At 34.4% G+C, this 21922-nt stretch overlaps 1 protein-coding gene across 4 annotated transcripts in view; it reads right to left on the reverse strand.

Moving 5' to 3' along the window:
• The window catches only part of LOC123546912 (DE-cadherin-like), a 230305-nt gene that overhangs the window by 92346 nt on the left and 116037 nt on the right, over positions 1-21922 (reverse strand). For 3 of the 4 annotated variants that reach the window (XM_053551287.1, XM_045333559.2, XM_053551288.1), the window contains exons 21-25: positions 18171-18248; positions 17454-17630; positions 10811-11057; positions 9781-9908; positions 8735-9128 (exon numbers count right to left, since the gene is read on the reverse strand). In XM_053551287.1, the coding sequence (XP_053407262.1) occupies positions 10918-11057; positions 17454-17630; positions 18171-18248 (395 nt within the window). In that variant the 3' untranslated portion in view covers positions 8735-9128; positions 9781-9908; positions 10811-10917. Of the gene's footprint in view, positions 1-1605; positions 1737-2698; positions 2809-3317; positions 3458-5068; positions 5228-8609; positions 8694-8734; positions 9129-9780; positions 9909-10810; positions 11058-17453; positions 17631-18170; positions 18249-21922 lie in introns of those variants that run through there. The other variant, XM_053551286.1, reaches the window with a different exon arrangement.

A 21922-nucleotide genomic window follows, 5' to 3' on the forward strand; every position in this document is an offset into this window, starting at 1 on the left:
GTGCTATGAATGTGTATCTTATTAAGTTGATTACTCCTCCGGCTAAAAATATTCATTTAAATTTGCTCTACCTCGTGTCAACATAGGACAAAATTGGTCTGCGAACCTAAGATATTGGCTAGAAACAATCTCAGACTTTCCTATTCTAGGTATAATTGATATATGTACATACAAAAGTTTGTTGTAAACTTGATGCTATATCATACGTTTGGTCAGAAACGATTATTCTAAACTTAAGCTATGAGTATTAGCTGGAAACTTTATTTCTATTTAAAATAATAGTAAGTTTAACCTTCAATCAAGCAAATCCCAAGGTCTTTGTGTGAACTAACGATCTACCAAGTCGGGTTTGAATAGGTTGTTCTAACGTACGTTACTGACTAGAAACTTTTTATATTTTCTTCGATTTTGTTATTTAACTACAACTTAGCAGTCAAATATCAAAGCCTGCCGGGCTAATGTCAAATCCTGATATTTTTATCTCCTAAGTTACCTACATGTTCATACAAGTCTCCTCAATGTCAAACAATTCCTAGTCCGACGTCACCCAGCCGCTTGTCACGCGCTCGCCCTAACAACGAAATAACCTGACCTTATAAATTTTCTGCCTGGTTCTGTTGCATCCCTTAACGCAGAGAGTGATTTTCAAGACAACATCATTTAAAACTAAAATTCAAAGTTATACATGATGTTTCTGTACATAACTTTTGTATTTCTCTAAAACTTAATTGCAAAAACTACATACTGTTCTAACCCTTATCTTATAGACAAATGTTCTATACTGTCCAAGACTTTATAATAGCTACGTCATGCAACTGATTTGTACAAAGAGAGTCTATCATATATAGATACTTTTCTCCTCTAACTCTATGTTTTGTAGTGGCTACATGTAGTACAGATGCATTTTAGACTATTTAATATCTTATTTGATTTCTTATGGCTTGTGTTTCTCTTGATGCTTTGTTTTCTACAAAGATATCTAGTACATGCGTGTACTAGTTCTAAATATTTGCTTTTTATATAAATTAACAAAAAAAGCATTTTGTGTTTTATATGCCGTAACTTCTGTTGCCATTGCGTGTACTGGGGATTCAGCTAGTGGGGATGTGGGACTTTACAATACGGTAGAGTTAAGAGTTATGTTATATGCGCACTTTACATCGGTTTGAAAGTCACCAGTGGTGATTTTGCCACTGGGAGTTCCAAAAAAGTGCCTATCTCTGTTCGCTCATTTTGTTCCTTTGTCCTCGTTGTCTATATGTTTTTTACTTTGTGCGTGCGCATGCGTGACCTCGTGCGCGCGTATGTCTGTGAGCTGCTATTTGAAGGGGCAAGAATTGTTTTCCTTGTTTTTTCTTACATTTTGATATTGTACAGCTTGATATCCATGTTGTAATCTTTAATCGAAATACATGTAGGTGTGATTCTTTGTAACTATACTTTTAGATCAGATGTAATAAGTAAATATTGGCGTCTGAAGATGACTGATTTTAGAAGTGAACGATAAATATGGAAAGTGATATAAGATGGAACATTTCTAAAATGTACGAACTGAGCAATAGCCGTTTATAATATGCCACAAATCACCAAAGAATTCATACAAACCTTCCTTCTCCCACTCTTTAAGTATTGTCGAGATTTTAGATTGATCAAATGTAGGTGGTTCGTTTGAATCTAATATGTCAACCGTCACAGTAATTACGTTATTTTCCGTGTACAGTCTTCCATCAGAAACCCTGGGGATAAACGAACGACAAAAAACTTAATAAACATAATAATTATTATTATGTTATTATTAACTGCCGCCTAAAATTTCCAGCATTCGTGTGTATAAAGGTATATGTTGAAATACTCACTTCTATGTTCTACATGATTTCGCAAAGTAAATAGAAATTTCGATGAAATAAGAACAACACTTAACAAAACTTCTAAACGGCCAGTTTCAACTCGCAAATATGCATTCTCCCTTGTTTCCATTAGTAGTATTTTGTCCTTATAGAGACTGCAAAGTGATTTCTTGCAGGCTAAAATAGATAACGCGTGAGAGTTATCTCTCGTTGTATGAAATGGTCTGCAAAATATCATGCCTGCTGCATAAATTTGCAGTTGCTGTAAGTCATTTATTACACTGAAAAAAAACATAAACGGTCATTAACACATGGCTTAGACATGCAAAAGGGGCATCTTAAAATGATGAATTAAACTGTTTTTAGATAACCTTCCAGTTAAATGTAGTAGTTGAATGCATGTAAGATGAATGTTTTTCAATCAACACTAAATCTGTGTCGTTGAGAGGCTCACTTTTGAAGCCTTAAATGCTGTTAATATGACGTATACTGCAATCACTTGTTCAGGAATATGAGGTTACTGATAACAAATGTTACTTCAGAATATATGAACAGTCAAAAAAATGCCGTTTGGTTTCCTAGTTTACTATTACAACGGTTAAATTCTATACCCGTTTTACTTTACTTTTAGAAATTACACATCACCAGCAATAACGACAGTCTTGTTAAATCATTCCAAACTATGTATTAATAAATAAATCCACACGAACGGTTTTAATTTGTAGCATCAAAGAGAGTAGCTGCAAACTTGTAATAAAAGCGAGCTAATACCATGATTGCTTTATTTTGCTATTTATTAAAGTGAATTCTTTAAATGCTTGATGGTAGCTGCTGTAGTTTAATTGATTTACTTCAGCCTTAATGCATATTCTGTAACAGCACCAACTTCATCCACATCCACCGCATCTGACATCAAAAGGTTGGCATCCTCTATTTCAAACATTGTTGGATTTTCTGGACTCTAAAATAGACATTAGTTTCCTCATCCGTTGGTGTAAATAAGTGAGATTCCTGTTAAGCAAACACGCCCTTCAGTGTAAGACAGTGACAATCAAAGACAGTACAACTCTCCGCATTAAGTTTACTATTCCCGTCTTCTTCTTAAGAAAACCGTGTCACCGAAATTTAAAATCTGTCTTGAAATTAAATTTTTTTGAATTTATGAGAGTAAAGCATTCTATTCCTATAGATTTTTATCGTAGGAACATCTTTCTCTTAAGATTTTTTAGAATAGAACTACATAGTGTTATACATCCCCTTCGCTGTAAACAAGATACTATCTGTGAAAATAAAATATATACTATTTGATATAGAAGTGATATGTTGCAGTTAATCGGGTTGAAATATATTAAGAGTACTTGCGTTTGTGATCTGAAATGGTTAGCGCTATATATCTTCATTCAATAATTATCCATAACAGTGAAAAATGGCAATCGCTGTTATTGTCAGTACATTAACTCTGTTTCTTACCTGAGAAATAACTTCGAAAGTGAGTGCTGTGTCACCATCTTCATCCGTAGCTGTTAATTGTTTTACAACAGCTCCATTAGAGGTTTTCGTTTCTTTTATCGTCAGTGTGTCTCCATCTACAGGTTCCGTAAATTTCGGCCCTATAATAATATCAACATTGACAGTCTACGAGCCAAGTTAAATAATGTACTGTCTTTAAAATTTCAGTCTTGTAATGCAATTCTCCAGATCGCATTTGTCATTATCAGTTAATTAACAAAACCGTCTTTCAAAAAAGTCATTAATGACTAGCTGATGACTTATTAAACAATCGGTAATTTCAGATTGAAAATGAATACATTCTTTCTAAGACAATTCACGTAAATGATCATTTGCTTTTTGTATAAGACTATCGTTTTTTTCCCATTTATCCCCGTCTGTGGAAAACAGACACCGGCTCCAGGCAGATACATCTACATCTTGAAATAAATCAAGTAGGGAGTCAGCTTGTTATAGTTTCTATACAAACGTTTGTGATTATGAGATTACATGTAACAACAGTTTTCATGTAACCAAGTTTGAAAAGACAAATGATCTGAAGTTTGTGGACATCTTATTTTGAGCAAATGACTTTCAATAACGCCAAATAGGAAATACCTGAAAGGCCATGGTAACAGACTATGTAGATAATATTGTTCGCAGCAAAATGTATAAAGCTATATATAACAAACACATTCAGTGAACTGATATCGCCTGTTGAACGAGATAAAAGTTTCATTCTCGAAAAAGCATTATATCTGCCTATAAACAAATCTTAAAAGCAATTTAATGTCATTTGTTTTTTGAAGGTTAATCATTCTAAATTATTTCTCGAAACTATCTTTCGACAGTTACTGAGTTAGTAACAATAACCTTGATACAAGCTACCTAAAATGAAACAAGTATTTGTTTTCTGAATGAAAACTACCTATTTACCAGGTTTGGCCTGTTTACTTCATTCCTAACTGAAGTTATCATTAGAAAACCGCTTTCCTTTTTTTAGTTAACGATGATCTTGACCTTGACATAAGCAACATAAAAATATATCTAAAACCGTGACTTCCATTTAAGTTTCGACGCAATTCCCTATTCCTCGCTAAAGTCATTGATCAGAAACAGTTTTCTATTTTCAACCAGTCTCAATGAAACTTGCAGGGCCGCATTGTTTTAAAACAATTAGCATTTCTACCATGTGTTATTGAATTCGTTCTGGCCATATCTGAGATATGTTTCCAGATTGACAGAAAATGGAACAAAAAACTATGGAGGTATATAGATTTTGGCGTTGTCCTTCCCTCAGTCTATCCTGACTGTCCATGTGACATGGTACGGAGAGCGTAGAAAGGTTACACTGTAGGTAAATGCCATTCTGCAAGTTTGGATTATACTGCATGAGTAAGACAAGAATTATGACCGTCTGTACATGTACACGCCTTCGGTGGAGATAAAAAGTAATTAAATAATCCTTACACCATCAATAATTTCTAAATCCAGCTGGTTCAATTTTTCTCACATTTCTCGTATTTTTTCCAGAAATTCTGTATATTCCGTCAAAAGAAGAAGTGCTAAGATATCTTATTTTATCTATAAAAACAATAACTCAGACACTAATGACAGAATTTGGAAATAAAAGAAAAGAAGCCTTCTCAACTGTGCAAGTTTTGATAAATCATAAACGAAGTGTATAGTTGTTCGCAAGTAAAACAAAGTCACGAGAGGATGTTTATATTTACCAGTCTTCAAATTAATTGTAAGAGTCGTGGTTTCCGTCTGGGGATTGGTGTCGCTGTCCTCTGCTGTTACAGTCAAGCTGTATACTTTCTTAGATTTAAAGTTCAGTGCTGCAGCGACAGTTACCTTTCCACTGTTATCGATATTAAAGTCATCGGAGCCTACCAAATAAAAGTATATAAAATATCATTCTTGCCAGAGGCAATATTTTCTGCTGGTCGTGAACATTTAATATCGGGTGTTTACGATTTCGATCCTACATAATTCTTTGAACCTGTGACATTTTCCAGTATCCATTTAAGTGTTGTTATTTTGTAGATATTAAAAATATTGTTAATTTCAATTCAAGGTTACCTCTGGTTGTTCTAGTCTTTACATATCAACATTAAGATTTACTAAAATGTGACAAAAACTAATATATTTTTCACATTTTCGGAATCTAAAAGAACATTTATTTATAATAGCTCTATGTTGAAAAACTTTGCCTGCTTATTATATCTGAACTTTCGTTCAGTTAGTTATGATCTACTCTGGTTATATTGTAATTTCTAGTTAATGTATGGCTACATAAAGGATCTATTTTGTCAATCTGTCCACACAAAACCAAAAATGTTTCATATTGTTGCCAAATTTGCCTGAACTTATTTGCTTGTATTTCTGTGCATACAGACACATTCAAATAAAGCAACTTATTTTTGGGTCAATTCTTACGCACATTCATATAAAAGTCTCTGAGTTTCTAATTATAATACGTCTGATATTCTTGATTGTGGAAACGAACACTGCGTTTTGCTGCCAATATTTAAACACAAACTACGGATTTTTTGCACAAAAAATACAAGTAAATAACACAAGTTAATAACACTTGAAAATCATAAACCATAAAACGTTTTATACTGATGACTGGTGAGGTTTGGAGAACCTCAGCCCAACGGTAAACATCAAGTAGTGTAAACACTGTAAGATACGACTAATCAAAGACTATAACTCCCCTGAAAATCTATAACCGGCAAATAACGAAAATAGGCACTGATGGCACTTGTAAACTTTGGTGGAAATCCGCGCAATAATATAGGAAAAATCGCCAAAACATAATAAAATCTGACGAATTAAGGGCAATAAATCCGCTGGAAATCACCAAACTGTAACATGCCCACGATATGTACAACTAGGCTTGGCAATGGTCACTCCTGTAAATCCGCCTGTCGATATAGAAGATGCGTAAAAAAACCTTTGTGACAGACAGACTGCCAGACATATGGGAAAATTAGACCCATCGATTTTTCACACGAGTGAAAATATTTTATATAGCGAAAAGAAGGAGACCTTTACTTTATTTAAATTCATGGAAAAAGTATTATAGGTATTTTAGCTTTGCAAACGATGTGATAATATTAAATGCATTGTCTTTCTTATGAATATTTTATTTTTAAAATGAATTTAAAAGAAAATGGTCTTTTTTGCATATACTTTATGTCTGTCTATCTACAATTAGAAACATAGTAAAATATGGATAATTTGCTGACATTTCTTCTGTTTAACAAAGAATAAATAGATTCTTATGTGCGCTTAAAGACCTTTGCAAAATCTATATTCATTTAGCTATTGTTTCATACTAATTTCAGTTTTCTAGGTGAAGAAGAAAATGGTCTTTTTTAAAGCATTTTGCAGATGAGTCTAGGTTTTTTTTCCTTATCGGAAAGGCTCGAACATTCTCGTATGTTTCCGTCAATTCTTACGGAATTTAAGCTCCTTAACGGTAAAGACTGATATCTTCTCACCCGCTTAACAGCACACATGTACAGCCAATAGTCAATTTTAAACAGCTTGAGGATCGAAGTTCAAAATTTTAAAAAGAAACGTTGAAATTTGAGGCGGCATATTTTGGGCAAGTTAGAAGTAGAAAATCAAAATTCAAATTTTGAAAGGGTGATGTTGAATTTCGATTAGTATATAATACATTGAATTCCGCGCAGACTCGGAAATCGAAATCAAAATAAAAAGAATTCGTCGAATTTCGAGGTAGAATTGAAATTAGATCCAGCAGGATGACCGAAATTCAAATATCTTGAGGGGAGCGGTCATCCAGTGGATAATATGTCGGCCGCTCAACCCAGGGATCGTGGGTTCGAGCACCAAAGGGGTCACGACCATGACTACTCATATGACACCAGTACTGGTTTTTCCAGGAAGCTGGCTGTTTAAAAGATAGTTTCACATTCAATACCAGTTTTAAATTCGATTGCTTTGAAAATTCGAGCAGGCTTGAAATATAATACCGGGAATAATATATTTAGATGTTTAACAAGGAGCTGTGTTCAATAAACGCTTGATGCCCCCGGTGGCATCCTTGTCAATACAAAGCAACCTAAGTCCAAAACGAGGCCAAGTTCAAGGTCAAGGTCAAACTGAGGTCAGGTGATGTCTGAAGATGAAGAATGGTCACAGGTTACATTTGCATTAGTATTAAGTCATTCTAGTAAGGGGTATTGATGCTAGACGAAACGGTCCCATTTGGTTAACCTCGGACGGACGGACGGACGAACGAACGGACGGACAGGACAATCACTATATGCCTCCCGCATCAGTAGATGCCGGGGGCATAAAAACTTGAATTTCGATATATCCGATCTTGCACGATTTTTAATCTTTGAATCTTGAGCAGATTGCAGTTTCAGTATTATACTGAAATTCAGCTTTTCAAAATTTGAAGTACGATTTTCGAGATGGCTCGACACTAATTGCTTGCTCGATATTTGACTTTTTCATTTCAATATCAATCTTGGAACAGGCTGTTCATTCAATACGAATCGAAATTTGGCTTTTGGAATATTATAAATTTCGATCATTGAGCTGGCCCGAAATTAAAAGCTATTTTGAAATTTGACGTTTTTCGATCTTCAGGTGTAGCTTAGGATCAAAATTCGATAAGTTATGAAGTCGAATTTCGATCTTGGAGCTGGCATAAGATTCTAAGCTACTTGGACACCGCTCACGACGTAATAATAAATGTGCAGTTATTTGATTACATAAAAAACTACTTAAAATCTTTATTTCATAATCATGAACATCAAAGAAAGTATTATAAAAGCGAGTTCCCATCTGATTGCAAGAAAGTAGAAATTACTTTTGGAAAGTCATTGTTTGGTTTTATAATAATGTGTTTGGTGAGAATACCGTTATAAATGGTATTCTGATTAAACCACCAACTACCATTTAGGTTTCTATTTTCTAATCTATCTTTGCAATCACTGTAAATTAGACTTAACAATATCCCTAAATCCATATGATCAAAAGTATTAATGTAACGGTACATTGGCGAAGAAGGGTTAGACATCGGCCTGAAATACGGAGTAGGCCGAAAACTAGCGAACAGTCTCGACAGCCGACTTACCTGGCCAAACATCGGCTTTTGTGGTGATTTTCACGATGGGTCTAATTTTCCCATATGCTGACAAACAGACGGACAGCACAAAATTTATATATTTTCCCATCATGTGGGAGACATAATTATCACAATCTATCCAATAAGATAATGCTTACCGTCGCCGGACAGCGAATAAAACATTTCGTTACTTGGGTTGCTTATATCAGCGTCCGTGGCTGCAACGGTTGTCACAACATAACCTGTAATATTTTTATGAATTGATTATATGTGGACACAAAAACTAAATTCTTTTACACTATCATATCTTTTAAACTTATCTTTAAGTAGATTTGGTTATTCACATAATTTTGTATACTTTATTTCCGTGCTATTATCTACTAGGCTATTGTAAATATACATATACTTATACATGTACATTTCAACTTTTATACTTCTACGTTTAGAGTTTGTTGTTACCTATCATTATGGCAAAATACATATTTCGGTGGAAATATGGGACAAAAGCATATATCAAGCTAATTTTATTAATTGAAAAAAAAAATATCACAAGCAATTAAATTCACTTAGCTTTGGTAGTTTATGTCTTTTATTTCAAGATCTAAAGCCGTATACCAAATGTTTCAAGATACAAGCTGCACTCCAACTATTTCAAAACTTGAATCACAAACTGTATGCTAAACATTTCAAAACATAAATTAGAAGCTATATACCAAATTTTTCAAGACATAAATTCAAGGCCAAATACTAAAATTTCAAAACTTAAATTACAAGCGGTATGCCAAATATTTGAGACACAAATTACAAGCCAAATACCAAATGTTTCAAGACACAATTTACGAATTAGGTCAAATATTTGAAGATAATCTATATGCCAAAATATTACATCAAACAAAGTATTGTGTGAAATATTTCAGTACACAAATTACATTGTTTAACATTATGCCAAAATATTTCATAACATAAATAACAAGCTTTATGCGTGTTTCAAGATACAAATATTCCAAGACAAACAATTATGACCCTTATGCCTTATATTTTAAAATAAGATTTGTGAGCCTTTTACCAAAGTTTTCAATATACAAATTACTAAATCTAATCCTAAGTATACATTATCAAATTCAGTTTCTGTAAAGACACAAATAACGAGCCGTGTGGCAACCCATTGAAACGTTGTTTTTTTTCCTGATTTTGTTTTTTTGTTCAAGACAAAGATCAAAACCTTTTCGTAGATTTTCATTATGTAAATGTTGTTTTATTTATTTTCGATCGTTTGATCGAACACGCAGTAGAACACATTTTTCACTTGGATAAACAGGAAAAGTATACCTATATCTGCAGTTTCTCCAATAATGGCAGTTGGATTTTTTTGCGTGAACACCGGTTTGTTGTCATTCACATCATTGATATTTATTGTTAGCATTGCGCTTACATCATCGTGCGTTCCATCTGTTGCTCTAAGAGATAATTTGCGGATCCGTAAAGATCAGTTAATTTCTTTCATATTTTTGATGTTACGATACATTTTAAACAATTGTACAATTGTGTCATATTTTATTCAAAAGTCATCAAGTAAACATAATTAGAACTTAAGATAACCGTATGGGTTGTCTACCGACTGTTCAAATTCTAACGATGTGGTAATATACATGGCAAGCTACAACGGATTGAGGGAGGCGATGTGAAATTGAAAGGTAGCTAACAAGTCAAGTTTTGTGTCCTCGGATCTATCCTTGCCACATTTACAGCAGAATATTCCACATTACAAAAGCATTCTTAAATTATTACTTATGTCAATTAAAAAAATCAGCCTACTCTCACATCTGGATATTAAGATATCAATTTATAACAAGGGCTGTCCGGGACAGCAACGCTCGACTATTCCACAGCCTTGTCAATTGAATGAATATGTAAGTCAAAAAGTGGCAAAATTTTAAAAATAAAATGCAAAACATGGTTATGAAACATATCAGCCCATGACAATGGAAAACTGCGTGAAGTTTCAATACTTTCCCATCAGTAGGTTCTGAGATACATGCAAAAACTTAACCAAAAACTGCTACGTAAGGAAAGGGCATAATTTTGTAAAACAGCAAAGTAGATTTATGGAACCTAGGCACTGCATGTTTGATCATGTTAGTGATCAAGAATTTGAAGTTTTAATCCATTTCCATAAGTGGGTACTGAGATACCTGCTTACATACAAAAACTTAACCAAATCGGTACGCCGACGCATGGGCGAGTTCAATAGCTCTACCTACACTTTACTTTACTAGCTAGTAAAAGACTTTAAAAATTCTGCACAATAACTTTTTCTGGAAGACAGACCAATATTAATTAATCAATAAAGAAAACTCACCTGAATGTCAACTCGTAAGGCCCGACGGAAGTTTCCGCATCCAGAATTGTACTAGCTTTCTTCTTAACATCAAATCCATCAACAGTGAAAAGTCCTTCTGCATTTTTTTATTCAGTTTCAATGGATACAGAAACGGATCCAACATCGTCCTCATCTAAGACATCCAACGTTGATATTATGTATTTATCATCTACGTTCTCATCAATGCTGACTGTTTTTGGTGACTGAAGGTTTTCAATTTTGGGCCCTGTAAGGGAAACACACAACTCCATAAACACGAGCCTTATTGGACATTGCATGCCATCTCTTTGCCAAAACAAGTGTTTCCTATGAAAGGTGGCCAAAACAGAGTGCGATTTTTTGCAAAATGAACTGTATAGATATTAGTCAAAGAAGGAAAAAGTATCATTAAGAAGGAAAGGATTTTATTAATTAAAAACTACTGTGTTGAATGTATGTATGAATGCGCTAAATGGTATATGTACACTACAGTTCCTAAATAACAGTACAACGTTCGTATAGTTCAAATGTATTCATTAAAATATTTAAGTTAACTAAATGTTAAAAACGATCCATACTACTCACCGAAAGAACTAAACATGGTATAAGGAATATTACCGGACAATATCAAATGTATTTATAATGTAACAATATGCCTTTTCTCATGCAACGTCATAGAAAATGGCATTTTCATTACATTTCATGGTTGTCGGCCAAAAAAGACCAGTATATTTCTATATATTTGAAATTCATCTGTTTCGTGTTGCAAATTGAATGTAATTATACAGAGCTGTCACAGGAGACAGCGCGCTCGACTATTTCGATGCTGGATAGTGAAACTGGGCACATCTGAGCAAGCTGGAGCTGTCACTGGAGTGTTTAATGATTCCAATGGTGGATGAAGATATTGCACAATAGCTCGAGTCTGTCAAAAATATTAAGTTATAAAAGAGATAAAGTTAAAGTGTATCAAAACACTGGATAATTATAATTCTAAGCAAAAAGGGGGCATAATTCATAACATATTAGTGCAAGAGTTATACGCCTTGTGTCATATGATGCGGCTGTTGATATTTCAAGTTTATTTACTACTCAATTCATGTAGTACAAGACAATATGAGCTATAACATATATACAAATTATAATATATAAATATGTAAACATGTACGTGTCTCGTTTTGTACAAAGGAGGGAGATACGTTTATAACAAGAGCTCGTCGAACACGAAATGCCCCCCCTTGATGCATTCAGTAATTGCACAAGGAACAGAAATTATATGCTCAGTGTAAACAAACGTTCTACTGTTCTGGTCTAATCTGACCTTGACCTTTAACCTATTAACCTAACAAGAGATCACAGAGTGATCTTGGCACCGACCACTAAGCCATTCTTTAATGTTCCAAATTTCAAGACTAGCTCAAGCTTAAAAAACTAAGGTTAAATTTCATTTCGGTACAAAACACTGTGCATGTGGTCCAAATTTGAAAGCTGTGGCTTGAGAAATCTGAATGTAGGTCACTAGATCAATTTCAAGGTCAAAGTTCATTTCGGTAGACAGAACTATGCCACGTGCTTCAAATTTGGAGGCTGTAGCTTGAGAAATGTGGAAGTAGATACTAGGTCAAAATCAAGGTCAAATTTTATTTCCGAACACAAAATTATGCATTTGGTCCTTTAAAGCCTGTACCTTCAAAAATGTGAAAGTAGGTCACAAGGTCAATAACAAGGTCAAAGTTTGTTTCGATACAATACCTATGCATGTGGTCCAAATTTGAATGCTGTAGCTACAGAAATGTGAAAGTAGGTCACTATGTCAAGATCAAAGTCAACTCATGTCAAGGTTCTTCGAAGGGGAGCATAATTATAGTAGTCAACATGCATTTATTAACTTCAATGTATATTACTTCTACATAGAAATATCAAATACAAAATGGCCCGATAGATAATAGGTGGCGTTTCTAACAGAGATGAATTAACAAACCAGTTAGCGCATTGAAAACAATTCAAACTTTGCATAATACAAATAGTTCCTAAAATTTACCTGTTATAAATTTTCAAAATAATTTCCTTTACAAACATACAAAAATGTCTATATTTATCAAAACGTTTGTGTTGATGTTCATAATAGATTTAAACAGCATAATATTTGAGCGTCTTAAATTTTGTCGTTCTAGTAATCTTCTTCTTAATACATTCTAACAAATAGTGATATTCATCACCTATACTTCCTATACAATTACATAATGTACATTTACGTAAGTGAAGTTCTGTTCCATTCAAGCTTCCCGTTTCAACCGGGAGTCTGTTATTACGCGTTCTAAATTTAACTACATATCTAAGTAAGTTGTGAGGTGTATTAACTAAGTAAGGTTCAAACTGGAATTTTTCTTTAAACAATCGATAATTCATTGATGGTGGAATACCATTCATTCAAAAATAGTTCGGACAACTACTGTTTGACATATGCAATCAACCATTTGTGGTTTGGAAATAAATTCTTGATTAGACCACACATTAAGTAATAACAAATGTATCACGGATATGTTTGATCCATTGAAATGTCTGCCTATTAACATTTACACATTTATTAAAATTGCTAAATATTATAAAGTATAGGGAACAAGACAACTTAAAAGCATAAGTTACAACAAGTTTAGACCAAAAGCTAACCATCCTGGTATTTATATCAATACTTAATGGTTTAACACCAGTTTCACCATATACAATGCAATGGGTGTACTTGATTTCAGACCCAATATATGTTTAAGATATTTCAATTGTATTTTTTCAAAAATATTATTATTACCATAACCCCAACATTCACAACCACGCAATAAAATAGGTTTAACAAGTTTATCAAATAAATATATCTGCATATCTATAGGTAATTGTAGGTTTTTTTGCTTTTTTGATAGACAATACATAGCTTTGGTTGCTTGGTTTGCAATGTGATGTTTTGTCTTAGAAAAACAGCCACTTCTACTAAATGATATACCCAAATATTTGTATTCGTCAACAGTTTCTAAAATCTCATTCTTATAAGTAAAATTTTACTGTAAGGGTCTTCCTTTGGAAAATACAATAACTTTCGTTTTGGATGTACTGACCGTCAATTATTGCAATAACATTCATATAAATTAATAGCGTTTTGTAAATCAATAGCTGACTCTGATACAATAACAGTGCCGTCTGCATACGGAATAACAAATAATTTAACTAAACCAATCAGTTCATTATTTAGAGTAACTCCTTGTGCACTATTTCTGCTTTCAAAATATTCATGCAGATCGTTGAGATAGAATAAAAACAAAAGAGGTAATGCATGGAAAAAAATCCTATTTTTGACCATTTACACACACACGTTTTAGCATTATTATAAATACTTTTAACAACATTTAAAAACTTTCCAGTTATATTACAATGACTAACTTTTGTCCACAGTTTCGGCCTATATATAGTAATAAAAGCACTTTTCAAATCTATGAATGCACAAAAAAGCTTCTTTCTAGAATTTTGCAGTAAATCGATAAGCATTTTAAGTACGTACATATTATCAACGGTGGAATATCCATTTCTAAATTCTGCTTGATATTGATTTATAAGCTCATTTTCCTCGCAAATTTTTGAAAGCGTATATTTAATATAGACGTAAACAATTTACCAAAGCAACTAAGTATCGTTATTGGTCTATAATTGCTGGGTTCAGTAACATCACCCTTCTTTTTAAATATCGGGTTAATTATACCAACTGTCCAACAATCTGGTACAATACCATGGTTAAAAACAATATTGAAAAGCTTATAGTATACATGTTTCAAAACAGGTATAGAGTGTTTAATATGTTCATTCAAAACTTCATCTAAGCCACATGCTTACATGTGGAACAGCTACTTCAAGTTTAAATAAAATCCATTCAGTAATTACTAAGATATTGTGATAATGCATCAAAATTAACCTTAAATTCGAAGTAAAAGGGTGCATAATTCATGAAAAGTGGTTGCCAGAGTTATGCAACCTGTGTCATATGATGTGGGTGATGATGTGGAACAACTATTTTAAGTTTGAATCAAATCCATTATATTATAGTAATAACTGAGACAGAGTGAAAGTGTATCAAAACTTTAACCTGAAATTCTAAGTAATTTAAGTCATATGATGTGGGTGATGATGAGGAATAAGTATCTTTTGTCTAAAACAAATCCATGAAGTTATTACAGAGATAAGGAGAAAAAAGAGAATGTGTAAAAAGTCTGTAACCAAGGTTGGGATGCGGATGGACGCCAACGCCGACGCCGGGTTGAGTAGGATAGCTCTCCATACACTTCGTATAGTCAAGCTAAAACGATGAAAGATCTGATATAATATGTCAGTGTTATAATCAATTTAAAAATAAAAAGAAATGCCTCGTAATTTTAATTGTTTTAATTTAGAAATAATTTATAGCAAAACAGTGCTTTATCACTATATATACACGATGGGCGGTTATACGTCGGGCGTATTCTAATATTTTCTTTATTGTAAAATTTATATCAAATATGATGGAACTGTTTCTTCGCGCAAGCATGGTGCCAATGGTAGGTCTTTGTTTATACACATCAGGGCCGGAAACGGTAATACGTCTTGCGGCAGAGTTCAGTTCGGGCGAAATTAATAGCGAATTATTCAACAAAGCGAATAACTAACTCAGTTTGTGTGTAAATTAATCAGCACATTTGTGCAATGTGACATTTCGTTTAAAACATGTTATTAAGTAAAATATTTCATGAAATTTGAAAGCGCTATTTCTTAATGCGTACATGGCGCTTAATATCGCGTAACATCGTTGTGATGATTAAAGCATTGTTAGTCATATTAGAATATAGTTTTGTGTCGGATACATCGTATTTTCTCCTTCCCGAAAATCTGGAATCAATCCAATTTCTGTATCAGCAATTTATCATTATAACAGAATTTAATGTGACTAAACAAACTGTAATATTTTAATTTCTGCATTTCCAGTTGGAACGGACTTCCTTACATCATATAAGTAAACAAGACTGAGGGCCATGATGGTCCTTGACCGCTGACCTGAGTTTAGAGTTTAAACAGACTAGACAGTGCACAACGTTGGAAGAGGACCATGATACGCTACTATAGCTAGTGTCGAATGTTAAATACACTGTATGCTGTCACGTGCCCTGGTGTACGGCGAGAAAAAGTAAAGCTGGCGGACATGGATATTGAGGAAAGGTAGGCTCCTTGTTTGTTCATTGAATTCTCTGTTAATATTTCCTTTAGGGGAGAATGTTTTGTCGTATAACACGTTATTGACATTTGTCCTTCATCGGTTGTATAACATTACCTTAGATTACGTCTCGATTTTCTAGACTTTGCCATTGAATGCAACAAAAACAACGGAAAATAAATTCTAAGCGAGAAGAGACTTCGAATTTTTCATCCCTTTCTTGTGCGATTTCTGCCAGTTTTTAAGTAGACATAGACTATGTACATAGACAAAACGTGTGTATCAGCCATTTCCCTAAAAACCTCAAATTTCTTCAAAAAATACTCGTTTAAAAAGTTGCTAAGTGTACGGACAGAAGGCCGCGGTGTACGGTCTACAGCATACAGTGAAATAGGCATTAGAAAATAATTACATAAACTAGTGTGAAAGATAATTAACAATTCAAACACTACATACATCTTAAGACTTTAAAACTGGGCGGAAAAATACATATGAGCCGTGCCATGGGAAGACCAACATAGTGGGTGTGCGACCAGCATGGATCCAGACCAGCCTGCGCATCCGCGCAGTCTGGTCAGGATCCATACTGTTCGCTAACAGTTTCTCCAATTCCAATAGGCTTTAAAAGCGAACAGCATGGAGCCTGACCAGACTGCGTGGATGCGCAGGCTGGTCTGGATCCATGCTGGTCGCACACCCACTATGTTGGTTTTCCCATGGCACGGCTCAATTATGCTTTTCTGCATTCAGCTATTCATCATAAGAAGTTGTTTGAAGTTTTTTTCTAAATTTCACTCTAGTAGCCCCTAAACTAGGACCGGTGTTTCCAATTGTAATTACAATAATGATACAGACCAAGTTTGATGAAAATCCATCTAGACGTTCATGTGAAGAACTTGTATAAATGTACATGTATTCTATCTTTTTCTCTAGCGGTGCTCAGAAGGGCTAGGCGCTCTTATCTGATTTATTGTATTTTACACTATAGCAACCAAGAGATCAGTTACAGTCCATATAATGATTATTTATATGTCCGTATTTTCTAAGCCCGGACGAACGCAGTTATCCAATGGTAACATTGTCTTAAAGCAATCACACAGATTTACATACCACATACCTGACAAAATGTGATGAATTTATATATTTAGGCTTACTGACATTTATTACACACCTTCAACAGAGACGACCATGTAAGAATTCTGGTCACTGTGGGAGATACAGGAGATGCTCAAATCCCGTAAGCTTTCCTGATTCTTTTGAGAACTATTAGTAAAGCATCAATCAAGTTAACCATCAGCTGGTCGAAACATCGCACTTTGAGTCTGACAATTTAGGGGATGCATGGGTCGGACTAATGAATCTGGCGTCTTAAATTACAACTAGGCGGCAGATTCACTCTAAAATGTTTTGTTCATTTACCTGTCAAGATATCGATTTTAACTTCCTTAGTTGCAGTTTTCTCATCATCTGGCACATTATCAGATGCTGTAACAGTCAACGTGTACTTTGGAGTTGTGGTAAAATCAAGACTGCTATCCGCAGCAAGAGTTATAATTCCCGTACTGGGGTTGATCTTAAAGTTCTCAGATCCTGTACCTTAATAATAAATATACATTTGTGTAAATATACATATTAAAAGTCAGCATATGGAGATAACACATCATAAAACCACATCTGATTTAGTAGCTGCACAGCTCAAAACAGATTAAACCGACCGTTTATGACGTCCGAAGGGCTATTTTGCATTCAGTCATTTCATGATTAAAACTGGTTGTAGTATTTCATGTTATAAGGCTTTAATTGTCGAAGTCTCTTTACTTTATGTTGTCTTTCAGTGATAAATGTATTTTTATAGAAATACATACGACAAAGTGATTTTGCATTTCATTAGCATTTGCGTAAAGTGTTGACAATGCCTTGCCTTTTAGCAGGAGTGCATTGTCAATTCGGTTAATTTTGGTTCATTCTTTATGCTCATATATAAAATGACTAGAAAATGTCTTTCGGATGAAGAAGGGAGTTGTTATTTCATGGTACATGTTGAACACAGTACTAACAGTGGGACGGTCTTATACCTCTGATATCCACAATATGTGAGAAAGCACTGATAATACCATTGAACTAGACTTTACTTACCGGACAAACTGTATGTAACTTGATTATATGCCGGGGTACCGTCGTCGTCAGTGGCTGAAACCGTTAGTAACGTCGTACCTAAATAACAGAGCAACATAATTTTAATACCTCATTTGCGTATATTGTGCTTTTTAGCAGTCATGAGACAGCGAGAGCATTTAACCCTTAGCCTGCTGGTGGCAGATGATTCTGCCTTTGCGACCAGTGCAGACCAAGATCAGCCTGCACATCCGTGCAGTCTGATCATGGTCTGCACTGTTCGCTATTCAGTCAGTAAATTTTCAGTGAAAATCCCTTTAAGCAATAAGTGGTACTGTCCAAACTGAAAGATGGACCAGTCCATTATAGAAATATAGCAGGTTAAGGGTTAATATATCAGATTTAACGTCAATGTCAGTGGGGTATTGTAATACAGTAGCTTGAGATACTGTATTTGGCTCGAGGGCATTGTGTCAGGTCGGATTGCATGGGGCGACATAAGTGGCCCGACAAAATCCACGCACCCAAGAGCCAATTAATATTACATGTATAATAATGACCCATTTATCATATACCACCACCTTTTTGTTGTTTCGTCTTGAACAATGAATCGATATTTATCAAAAAAAATAGATCTATTCATGTAACTGTGTCAGGTCAAGACTATTCATCAATGATAGTAATCTTTCAACGTGTACAATACAGTACGATACGTGATAAATAATTCGGCTCACCCGATAACCTCCTCCACCTCGCCAGATAAACTTTCTCATCTACGGCACTAACCTATTATTCTATTTATCTTGTCATTACTTCATTTTCCGATATTTGGCAATTTATTTTACAAAAATAAGTGTGCGACAACCGCTTTAATGACGTCATATTCGTAATGACGTCACTTATATAATGACGTGATTACCGGCAAAATCGCAATAACTTCTTCGTTTTTGAATAAAAACTCATTATTTGACCACTCATTTTCTTAGTTCGGACATTTCCAACACAATGATGATGGTTTCGTTGCAAAATTTCTTATGACAACAATATCGATCATAAGGTCACATGATCAACTGACCGTATATCACTGGTCACATGATCAACTGACGGTATATCAAGAAAGATATACGGCACCCTGATATCGGGTCGAAAATACTGCAAGTGACACACGGGTGGTAAACGCGCAATCCAATTCCCGCCGGGAATACGCTTGAAATGGGTTGCGCAACGTCCGGTGCTGGTGTTGCGCGTAAAAAAAGACGAAATTGAGGTATATGAAGTTATGATTTTGCTTAGTATGAGACAAGAATAAATTTTCTCGAAAAAAGCAAAATGCTATTCGACACAAATATGAAAATACATCATATGTGTAAAATATCTGGTTTGTAATTTATGATTCGGCTCTATTATCACAAAAACTCAGGCGACACGAAGCGTGAAAAAAGTATGAAATCAACAAAAATGGGAGTTTCTGACCTCATATGCCTAATCTGAGGACATCTGATGCTTTTTATGATAACTCAACTGTTATAAAGTAACGAATATCAAAATTATTTGCTTCAAATCCTGCTTACGGGGACATAATTGGCAAAAAATAATCGGGAATGGGGTTGCGCACCGGGAATGGAGCTGCTCGTATACATCATAATGTATATAATGTATACCCGCAACTCCATTCCCGGGGCGCAACCCCATTCCCGATTATTTTTTGCCAATCTTTCCCCCAAAAGTAACATTTCATTCAAGTATATGTAATATTCATGACTGTTTTACACGCGTTTGATCATTAGAAGCGTCACATTTCCAGAAAGAAGGCACAAGAGTTAGAAAATTTGCATTTTTCATGATTCCATGCTTTTTTGACAGCTCAAGCCAGCAGAGTTTTCGTGATAACAGGGCCTATTCTTAATTTAATAAGTTGGTATTTCACACATATGATCTTTATTCATTTTTGTGTCGAATAGCATTTTGCTTTTTTCGAAAGCACTCATAAATGTGTCATTATTTACAAAAACAAAAACCCACCTACCTTGATTTTATATATATCGGTGCGCAACACCAGCACCGGAAGTCGCGCAACCCATTTTTAGCGTATTCCCAGTGGGAATTGGATTGCGCGTTTACCACCCGTGGTGACAGGATAAAGTAATCTTTCAACGTGTACAATACAGTACGATACGTGATAAATAATTCGGGTTTCTGCATGTTTGTATATACACTTGTGAAATATAATATTAGCTAGCATTATTCACAGAATTTAAACAGGTATAAAATATGTGTTATGATATTTTAAGTTATCTACGATTCTTTAATTTTAGCTCATTGTTTTTATGTCTCATAAAATGATGTATTATATTTAAAAATTTCAAAAATCTCTTACAGCGGTTTTATCGTTATATAATTTCGTAAATACGGAACTACACTACACCACGGAAGTACGGAACTACACTACACCACGGAAGAAAGGAACTACACTCGAAAGTACGGAACTACACTACACCACGGAAGTACGGAACTACACTATACCACGGAGGTACGGAACTACACTACACCACGGAAGTACGGAACTACACTAGACCACGGAAGTAAGGAACTACACTAGACTACGGAAGTACGGAACTACACTAGACCACGGAAGTAAGGAACTACACTAGACCACGGAAGTACGGAACTACACTAGACCACGGAAGAGTAAGAAATTAAAATGCATACATTAAAATACTTGCTTCTATAAATATCTCGTTCAAATACATGGCTTAATTTGTTTCTATCATCAACACTGTGATATCATAGCTTTACAATGCACGTGACGTTACAATGGTAAAATTTGGTTTAAACCATTAAAAACATTACCTGCATAAAACTTTATATTACATATACAATTAAGCTATCTTTCACGCGTAAGCACCATAATTCGCCACTGTGCAGTGAAGAATGATTCACCAAAATAATGGTTAAAGATTCTTTATGTAAATACAAATTGAATATGAACAGACTCACAGAACATGGTGAGTTTCTGTAAAGCATTGATGCGGGCACAAGAAACATGCAGTTGGTAGAACTAGCGGCTAGCTTAATTGAATTTACATGACTGCTTCATTAACTTTGTTTAAATATGTTAATTTTGTTTTAATGACTTTTCATAAATAGTTACCATTATCTAGAACTGTACCTAAACAACTATTTTATTCACGCCATGTAAAGAACAAAATCATACTTCAATAGGACACAAATTCTTTCGGATTGGGATTCCAAAAGTGATGTTACACATTTATTAAAAATTTAATATACCACAAATACCTGACAAGACATCAGTCATTAATCGTATTTTCATGTAACTTTATTTAAGTATTTAACATGGCGTGCGGGTGTGCCAAGCACACGAGCCACAATTTATAGTCAAAGTCAAAGATCACACTCAGACATTACTTACCAAAATTTGCTATATATCTTGTTGGGGCCATGACCTCATTAATCAGTGTGGTCTTTTTGTATAACTTTGAAGGTGAACTGATTTCAGTTTCTATTTTCATGTGCTGGTGGCATTGGTAATTGGCATGCTAAGTCGCTATCAGGTGTAATATCAACGGATATATCAGGTTCATTGATCACAATCGATTGCTCATTTTGATGAATGATAACTCTATCTAAAGATTCTAAACGAATCTATAACATCAAAGAAAAGAATCTGAAATCCTAATTTCGTGATCAACAGGAATCTGTATCTTTTCTGCGAGATTGTAAACAATGTTAATTACTAGTTAAATTAGATTAAT

Source organism: Mercenaria mercenaria, chromosome 9 (assembly GCF_021730395.1).
Source record: "Mercenaria mercenaria strain notata chromosome 9, MADL_Memer_1, whole genome shotgun sequence".
Classification (NCBI taxonomy): Eukaryota; Metazoa; Mollusca; class Bivalvia; order Venerida; family Veneridae; genus Mercenaria; species Mercenaria mercenaria.